At 55.3% G+C, this 9800-nt stretch overlaps 1 protein-coding gene across 1 annotated transcript in view; it reads right to left on the bottom strand.

Moving 5' to 3' along the window:
* The window catches only part of GAK (cyclin G associated kinase), a 55304-nt gene that overhangs the window by 18137 nt on the left and 27367 nt on the right, over positions 1–9800 (bottom strand). Inside the window, exons 12-18 of the mRNA XM_019657998.1 lie at positions 7295–7344; positions 6457–6605; positions 5678–5800; positions 4588–4721; positions 996–1190; positions 494–611; positions 104–183 (exon numbers count right to left, since the gene is read on the bottom strand). Of these exons, the coding sequence (XP_019513543.1) occupies positions 104–183; positions 494–611; positions 996–1190; positions 4588–4721; positions 5678–5800; positions 6457–6605; positions 7295–7344 (849 nt within the window). The remainder of the gene's footprint in view (positions 1–103; positions 184–493; positions 612–995; positions 1191–4587; positions 4722–5677; positions 5801–6456; positions 6606–7294; positions 7345–9800) is intronic.

Raw genomic sequence — 9800 nt, 5'->3', positions numbered from 1 at the left:
GTGTGCACTCCGCCCCTCCTGTCCCCTCCCACGGGTGACACTGGTGGGTGGGTATGTGTGCACTCCGCCCATCTGTCTCCTCCCACTGGTGACACCAACACACTTGGCAAACTTCACAGTGGTGGCGTTCCGAGGCACGAATCCCGTGTGGAACTGGACCTGAAACATCTTCATGGACGCCATCTGCCGAGAAAGCAACGGGGGACAACAGGCCCGCAGGTCAGACACTTTTCAGTCAACAGGGCTGAGAGCCTCGTGCACGGCTGGGGACACATGGATGGCACCCTCCTGACAAGTGGCTTCTCGGATCTGTGGGAGGAGAGCCTCCAGCCCCCACCCAGATGGCAGACCCGTGGTGGGGGCGCCCCAGGAGTGTGGGCTCACACCTCTTGCCTCGTGCTTTGAGGCGGGACTAAGAAGGCAGCTATGGGAGGGGAGGGGAGGGGCGCAAGCTCAGTCCCTGCATGAGCCCAGCCCGCGTGCGACGGCTCACCTTGGCCTGCAGTCGTCCGCCAAGGGTGGACCTCGCGTGGTAGATGGCAATGAGCACGTCCCCTTGGACAGTTGTACCCAGGGGAATGACTGCTTTGCCGTCCTCGATTTTAAAATCCCTGGAAGACAGAATGACGAGAACTGCTCACTTAAGACAAAAACGTAACGTTGTGACGAAGTCAGCCCCAAGCTCTCCAGAAGCACCCTGCCTAAATCCACGCGTTCTTACCTTTCTGGTTTTGCTACCAGACTATTTCGGGGAGGGGCTGGGGGTAGTCGGGCTGGTTCCAGTAAACCAGTAAGCAGCGAGCCCACAGCCTGACAGCGTGGGGACTCGCTGCATGCACCGGCCACCAGGCCCGGGACCAGCCTGCCACACGGCGCACGACCTGGACCTGAGGCTGCACGCACGCCCCCCACAGCGCAAACCCCTTCTGCTTCCCAGAGGAATGAGGGTGACACGTGAGGGTCCTGGGGTGAGGGCGGCCCTGAGCTGAGCTCACCGCATCTTGTCGTACTCCTGGGAGGTGGTGGCCACACGCTCGTCCCCCACATAGACCTCGCAGAAGGGCCTGCAGCCGCTCCTCTGCTTGTTGAACAGCGGCACGGGCGTCATGACGACAGCCCGCACCAGGATCGGCTTGCTGTGGGGCGTGATGGGCTCCTCTGCCACCATGTCACACATGTACTCGATGTACCTGCAGGGGCAGGAGGCACGGCATGTCACACGCAGGCTCTGTGCAGTCCACACGCCTCATCACACATGTTGTACGGTCCACACGCCTTACCACACGTGTTCTGTGTACAACCCACACGCCTCATCACAGCTGTGCAGTCCACACGCCAGGCCACACACGCGTGCTGTGGACAGTTACATACCAGACCCTTTCGATCAAGTACAAGTGTTCACCGCTATCAACTTCCCTTGAAGCCGCGTCCTCGTCCCATCGCCCAGATCTGATGATCCAGTTTTCATTCAGTTCGAAACACGTTTACATTTCCCTTCAGACCCCTCTTTGATTTGTGGGTTATTTAGAAGTAGACACTGACATACTTAGGGATTTTTCCAGCTATCTTTCTGTTGCCAATTTCTAGTTTAATTCTGTTATGGCTCACAAACATATCTTGTATGATTTCCATTCTTTTCCGTTGGCTGTGGTTTCATGGCTGAGTATGGCTTTCTCACTGAATGCTCTGTGTGCACCTGAAATGAATGTGCCTGTTGTTCTGGAATGCTCTTAAAGGTCAGACAGGCCTGGCCAGTAGGAGGCAGTGTTCGGTTCCATCCCTGTTCCCTTGTCACTGTGAAAGGGATGCTGAGGTCTGCACTGCATTTCCACATGCACTGTCGTGGGAACTGCTCACTTCTTCCCACTCTCTGTGTTCTGCTACATGCATGTGGGATGCCCTCACACGTGAGCTTGGGCTCCTGCCTTCTTTGGCACATGTCCCCACAGAGCCCTTTGTGGCTCCCGCTAGAGCGACAGTCCCTGCCCCTGCTCTTGACACATGCAGCCACGGTGACTTGCTTCAAAACAGAAGGGAGGAAGGGAGGTCACTTCTGTGCGGCTGTCACACACTCTATCTGGCTAGCTGACCACCATCAAGATGCAGGACGCCAGACCTTCCATCCACAGCCGCCAGCCAGAGTGGGCTGGGACGCAGGTTCGCAGTGAAGGGCAGCACTGGCTCAGAGTCCAGGTTGTGTGAGGCCACAGTGGGGGGGCCTAGACCGGCCCGGGCCCCAACCGCGGCACCGAAATGGGAATCGGGCAGTTGTTCTACTGGTCATGCAGCTACTGACCCTCAGTCTCCCTCCAGCTGTGGCCAGAGCCGTCCCCGCCCTCTGGCCCAACGGACGGTCCAGAGCTCTCCTGCTTTCCACCCGCCATTCACATGGATCCGTTCACAGTCTGGCTGCTTGTTTCTGCCTCTTCCAGCTGTTCTTGTATTGACCGAGCTCCTCTTCGCTTTTGTTTCATTTCCCTGTGACACACTGATTAACTCAGCACTTTTTTTTTTTAAAGATTTTTTTTTAATTGGGGAATTGGGGGGATGGGAACAGACAAGTTGCTGTCCTTTTGTTCTTCACTCTAGTTGTGGAGGACGTTGCTTCACTGGCCCAAGTTGGCACCATCATTGCGCTCTTCCTGGGCGAGGCAGATCAGTCGCCGGCCTTTGGACGGCCGCTGGCTACACACAGTAGCCCATGGCAACCCACTGCAGCAGAGGCTACAGCCTACGCCGTCGCCAGTGACTCACGGCAGCCCAGCTCCAGATTAAGCTGTTGTTCAGCATCTTAGCTGTAGAGGGCAGTGTCACTGGCCCACATATGTGAGATCCGAACCAGGGCCCTGTGGCGTCCCAAGCCAGCTCTTAACCAACGCGCCACTTGGCCAGCCCTAACTCAGCACTTCTGACCGCGTCTGCTGGGACTGGCATCTTATTCGGCTGCTCCGAGTTTCCGGTGTGGTTTCAGCACTGAGCAGGGCTGGGCTTCCTGTGCTTTGTTTTCCATCCCGCTTGGTGTCCTGAGTCCCAAGCTTCAGCGCTGTCACTAACTTGGGAAAATCCTCAGTGACTGCCTCTTCGCTGTCTCTGACGGGTCTGGCTGCTCAGTTCCCTTTCAGTCCTCCCCTCAGTGGCTGACAAGCCTGTCCTCACACCCAGCATCTCCACGTGACTCTCCCTCACCGTCCCCATCTCTGCAGAGCACCTGGCCCACAGCTCCCGCACGTGTGTCGCCCACCTCCTCCGGTAGCGTCTTCAACACGTGACTGAGTTACTTCAGTTTCCCACAGATAGTTCCGGGTCTTGTGTGCTGACTCTGTTCCACTGGGAGGCCCCTCTGGCCCTCAAGCGGGGGCACTAACTTCCATCTCCAGCCTCCGGGGTCACTGAGCAGAGACTCAAGAAGGCCAACTCCCAATCTCCACAGCCTGACCTGCTGAGCACTGACTCTGCCCGTCCCCACGCCCTGTGGATGCTGCCTTGCCTCAGATTCTGTGCTAGCCGGCCGCTCTAATGACCGGCTGCTATTCAACAGGTTTGAAGAGTCATGAGTCTGAGTTGGTCCCGCTCTCTTCTAAGTAGTCAGGGTGGGAACAATGCTCCACACGCCTGCACATCTCAAGGAAGCAGCCTGTGGTTTGGGTGGGGGTCTGGGAGCCAGGCACGCATCAGCACTAACAACCTCTTCCTGGCTCCGCCCCCGACTGGGGGCCTCTGCTCAGCCAGCTCAACCTGGGAACCCTTGATGTACTTGGAACACGAAAGCAAAAACAGGTCCTAGGTCAACATGTAAACAGGTTCAGCAGTCCAACACTTTGCTTGGTGGCCTAGCCCACTTCCCAGCCTTTCTGCATGAGCAACACAGAAGACACAACTGCATGGCCGGCTCTCTGGGTGGGCAAGGGACACAGCACTGCACCACACCCTGCCCCCACACAGCGAGGTGGCCCCACAGGCTGGGCGAGCACCTAGGGCAGAAGGAATGGCCTTAAGGACCCCTTGCTGGCCTGGACACCTTCCCTTTCTTCCTGCAAGAAGCAAGGAAGGCAGGAGCGAGGGAGGCCCCAGTCAGAACGGCCACTCCTGCTGCAGGGAGTGAACAGAAGTGGGGACAGTGACATGAGAAGCCAGCCTGGTTGGGAAGGGAGGGGCCTCGGGAGTGAGGGAGCAACGCAGGCAGGGCCAGCTGCAGCCACGGGAGCCCATTTCCTTTATGATGTCAGGTGACGCAGAGCAACATGAAAACCCCAAGTGACCCTGGTACAGTACCCCTGACAGCAGAGGACAATGCTGCTCCATGTGCACATCAGCTGACAGGCGTCACTCCCCCCAAAAAAACCACCAAGCCCCCTGCAGGGGGGCTCCTGGCCCAGCCTGGCCAAGGGGCCCGGGTCCCCATCTGCACAGTACAGCATGGACAGCGCAGGGCAGGGCTGGGATCATGAGGCCGGAGTCCCACCCCACACCACACGGCCCACAGCCCTTCCCCAAACGCCTCCCGCCTCCCAGGAACCACAGCACGAGCGGCACCCCCGCAACACGGGGGACACTGCCTCCAACGTCCCACAGGGGGACGCGTGGTACCTTTTGTGAGACGGCCAGATGCCTGGCGGGCAGCGCTTCATGCTGAACATGTACACGGCAGCCTCGGCGGTGCTGAAGAGCCGGCAGAAGCACAGGAAGGAGCAGACGGCCACGGCTGACGCTGCTCGCCCGTCCTAGGGCGCAGAGCAAGACAGGTCACGGGCCCACGCGAAGACGGCCAGCTTCCCACCCGCCCAGCTCCCGAGGGGGTAGCAGGGCCCTGCCTGGCTGGGAGTACATTCCGGAACTGACAGAAACGCACCTGATGAGGTGAGAGTCCAGTCCAAAAAGAAAAAAACAAAAGATGGCCAGCGTCTCCAACTGGACGCTGCTCACGCTCAGTGTCCCCCCGGGGCTCATGCTCACCCTACTGAATCCTTGTCCTCACTGCTGCTGTGATTTTTATCAACACAGACGGCAGCACTAACTCTCAAGTGCTCACACTGTGTGACACCCACAAACCTAAGCCTCATTGTGCAGCTGGAGGCCTAAAAATAAGGCTGGTTCTCAGCTACAGTAAAAAGGAACAAAGTCGGGGTCCCACGAGGCAGAGCGGCCAGGCCGAGACCCCCTGGGTGCTGCTTTGCGGAAAGATGAGAGTGCCAACAAGGACCCCGCACGCTCCATAAAGAGTGGGGCACTACCTGTGTGGGCTGTCTTCCCTGAAAAGCACCTGCTGCGTGGGGAGACAGGTGTGTGCCAGAGGGCACAGCGCCTCCACTGCCCAGTGAGGGCAGCTTCCACTGGGCCGGGGAATCTATGCCTGTGGGGACACCAGCTCTGCAGGGGCACCAGCCCTGTGGGAGCACCAGGCTGGTCGGGCACCAGGCCTGGGGCCACTGGCTGCAGACATGGGGGCAGAATCTGGTCCTGCCTGGATGCCAGGAGTCCACGTGGTAGCCCAGCGCCACCTGCAGGCTCGCACGTGTGCCCCACACCCTGCCCTGCGCTGCTGCTACGAACACCGAACACCGAGCCGCCCCCACCCTTCCCGGCACCGCCTGACACCTTGGGTCTCACTTGGATCCCATCCCTGTGGCCACCCGGCAGCCCCCCTGGTTTATGTCCTGACGGCCAGCCTCGCACTCACCATGCAGTGCACCACGCACACGTTCTTGTGGTCCTGCCGGAGCCAAGCGTGCATGTTCCTGCAAATGCTGTACAGGCTGTGAAGGTTTGGGGCCCGCCTGGCCGCCCAGCCGCACTCGGAGACCTGCAGGGAGCGAGGTGGGGGCTTGGCTCATCCAGGACTCCCGGCACTCTCAGGGCAGGGGCTCCGGGTCACAAGTGCCCACCCCGCCAGATGACTCCTGCCCCACCCCCTGCCCACAGGGGTCTGCAGACCCAGCTCGCGGCTCCTGCAAGCCCCGCCCCAGTTCTCGCAGGCCCCACCCCCGGCTCCCAGACCCCGCCCCTGGCACCCATAGCCCCGCCCCTGGACCCTACAGGCCCCGTTCCCGGCCCTCCTGGGTGCTGCAGCGCCCACGCCAGGCCATTGCAGACTTGGCAACCACTTGGAGCCGCCCTCTCCCATGCTTGCAAAAACGGTGTGTCTCCAAGGCTCATTTAACAAAAAAACCAGGTGGCCTCAGGTTCGCTCACAGGCCAGAAGCAGTGAGGCACTGCTGGCTTCCACAATCCTCAGCTGACACAATTAAACCACCCATCTTCCTCTTCAGTTGCCTTCAGAAGACCTCGCCCCTGCCACCCGCTGTACGCAGACCCTGTGCACCCCCGTGGCATCACTGCCCTGAAGACTCCCAACCCCACTGTCAGAGCCGCAGGCTACACTGGCTGCCAGTGCCCGGGGATGTCAAAGGTCAGTGCAGTGCCATGGCGAGGCTGAGGACCAGCCCTAAGAGGACTCACCCGGTTGTGAAACTTGGAGTGCCGGTACGTTCGCGGGGACAGGTTGTATACCGCGTAATGGCCAGGGTGCTTGGAATCCAGAAACAACCGCACATCTTCTATGTTATTTTTGATAGCTGACTCCACACCTTCTGCCGGAAACGACATCACTGCAAGAGAGCAGCCACATCAGCTGCCTGGGGGGTCCACGCACAGCGAGCACATGCTGCACAGCCGCCCCTCTGTTCCCAGGCCTGTCTGGGGCCAGGATGGCCTCCCGCAGCCTCTCCAGCCACCGGTTGCACAGCTGGCCACACTCGGGCCCCTGCTTCCTGCCCTCCCACAGCTGGTGACAGGTCAGTATAGTGGATGCTGACAGGGGTGGAGCTGAGACACCCCCCCCACCACACCCCCTGCTAACGGTCTGTCAGCCATTCACAAGGAAGACCCTCTGGGCCTCCAGATGGTGCCTTCAGCCAGAAACTCGATGCACAGCAGGGTGTCCACGTATACAGATCTTGTTTGTAGTTTGGATTTCTAACTAGAGACCCAAGTTTTATTGTAAATGTGCATGGCCTTGCATCATTCTTCTCATGACCTCAGAGTTCCAGAAAGTTCCAGATAGGAGATAAGCTGGGTGGACACTGGCACTGTCTGTCACAGGGCATGGAAGTGCACTGGACACATCTCCTAGGAGTGAGTGGCTCCCCTAAAGGCATAGTCCCCTCCCCTGGTGGCCACACCCTTCATGCCCCACCTGACCCTGCAGCAAGGGTGCGCCAGAGACCAGCATCCCATCACCCACCTGCATACAGGGAGAATCAGAAGTGCATCCTATGCTTACAGCTGGCAAACATACCTGCAATTCGGGATGTGATGTAAGATATGTCCAAATCTCCCTTTGCATAACTGGAATTAAAGGAGCACTTGGTTACGGCAGGATATTTGTACAGTTCAGTCACAAGAGCTTAAACTAGATCGAGTCCTGGGGAGGCCATGGGGGGGGGAGGGTTTGTCACGGTTCAGACTGCATCTCGTGGGGAACACTGTATGTGCATGTATGTGTGTGCATGTGGCTCACGATGTGTGTCAGTATAGTGTCTACACGTCGGTGTGCATGCATGCATGAGTGTCTACACAAGAGGTGAAGGAGAAATAATAAATTGCAAGTGGTGGGGAGGCAAGGACCCAATAAAAGGATTCTGACTCTCAGTGCTATTCTACTCTAAAGAGGAATGCCACTAGGAGCTGGTTTTGAAGGGAGACAGTGATGGACCACAGAGCTTTTGACCAGCATACCGTGTCTGGCCATGGGGAAAAAAACAACAAGGCACACCAAAGGCAAAGACACTGTGTGAAGACACAGAGCAGCATCCAAACCACATGTGGCAGGGGTGCTGGGAGTATCAGGCCAGGAATTTAAAACAACTATGATGAACATGCTAATGGAGAAAGTAGACGGCATGCTAGAACAGATGGGCATCGGGAGCAGAGAGACGGGAGTCCTAAGAAAGAACCAAAAGGAAATGCCAGAGAACGAGACACCACGGCAGAAACGGAGAATGCCTGTGATGGGCTCAGGGGAGAATCTCTGCGCTAGAGGATACAGCAAGACCATGTTTCCCCGAAAATAAGACCTAGCTGGGGAATAAGCCATAGCATGATTCCTCCAGGATATGGAGGGCACGTACCCCTCACATGAGGGCTTTATGGTCTGTTTCAGGGAGAAGGGTGCCTTTTCCAGAAACTCCTTCAGCTTAAAATATTCAGTATGCCAAGGTGCCACATTTTGGCACCTAAAATCATGCGAGGGCTTACTTTCTGGCTAGGTCTTATTTTTGGGGAAACAGGGTAAAATCGTAGAAAACCGAAAGCAAAGAGTAGAAGCTGAACAAATCAGACAGTGTATCCAAGGACTGTGGCACAACTATAGAAGGTGTGACGTACGTAATGGGGACACCAGAAGAAGACAGAAGGAAGAGGAGAAATATTTGAGACAATGCTGACTGAGCATTTCCCCCAAAATGACGTCAGACACCAAGCCATGAATCCAGCAATCTCAGCAACACCAATTAGTATAAATACCAGGAAAACTATGCCTAGGCATATCATACAATCTGCAGAAAATCAAAGATAAAGAAAAAAACCTGAAAGAAGCCAGGGGGAGAAACACCATACCTATAGACGAATGACGGAAGAATTACACCGACTTCTCCTCAAAAGCCATGCAAGTAAGGAGTAGAATATTTAGTGTTAAAAGAAAAAAACCACCAACACAGAATTCTGTGTCCTGTGACATTATCCTCCAAAAGTGAAAGAAAAATAAAGATTTTCTCAAACAAAAATTGAAGGAATTTGTTGCCAGTAGGCCTGTCTTGCAAGAAATGTTGTTAAAGGTTCTTTAGAGAGAGAAAATAATATAAGTCAGAAACTCAGATCTACATAAACAACAAAGGCATATAAAAGGAGGAATAAATGGAAGTAAAATAAAAATGTTTATTTTTTATTCCTGATATATTTGTTCGAAATAAGAATGGCAACAATGCATCCTGTATGTGTGCTTATGTACACATTTTACATGTGTGTGTATGTGTGTGTGTGCGCGCGCTCATGTGTGAGATTAATGACAGCAATGACAAAGGGGGACAGGAGGAAGGAATCAGGACTACAGTGGTGACACAAAGTACTCCCAACCCACCAAGTGGCAGTGTTATGCGAGAGTGGGCTTGGATTAGCTGTAAATGTATGTGCAAACCATAGGGCAACCACAAGAAAGGCTAAAAAAAAGACATACAAGGTGTGATAAAAAACACGGTGAATGTTTAAATTAAAAAAAATTATTCCAGTAAAAGACACATTGCCATTCATCCCGCTCAAAATACTTCCCTTCGCTTCAAACACACTTATCCCACCATGCCTGCCACTTTCTGAGACAGTTATGGAAGTCCTCTTTCGTGAGTGTCTTTAGCTGCGCTGTCATGGCTGCCTCAATATCCTGAATCATTTTGACTTTGGGGGAAAAGCCAGAAGTCATACAGAGCCAGATCCGGTGAATAAGGTGGATGAGGACACACCGTAATGTTTTTATTGGACAGAAATTGTCATATACCAGAAGCGATGTGTGACATGGAGTGTTGTCATGATGGGGGATGATTTACAATGCACTTTATTTTTTTTATTTTTATTTTTTTTAAAGATTTTTATTGGGGAACTTGGGGGGATGGGAACAGCGCTGGGGAATTGGGGGAAGGGGAACAGACAAGTTGCTGTCGTCTTGTTCTTCAATCTAGTTGTGGAGGACGTTGCTTCACTGGCCCAAGTTGGCACCATCATTGCGCTCTTCTCTGGCGAGGCAGATCAGTCGC

The sequence above is a fragment of the Hipposideros armiger genome, unplaced genomic scaffold (genome assembly GCF_001890085.2).
Source record: "Hipposideros armiger isolate ML-2016 unplaced genomic scaffold, ASM189008v1 scaffold_282, whole genome shotgun sequence".
In the NCBI taxonomy this organism is placed as follows: domain Eukaryota; kingdom Metazoa; phylum Chordata; class Mammalia; order Chiroptera; family Hipposideridae; genus Hipposideros; species Hipposideros armiger.
The sequence above is the reverse complement of the archived record's forward strand: the minus strand, read 5'-3'. Positions and strand labels throughout refer to the sequence as shown.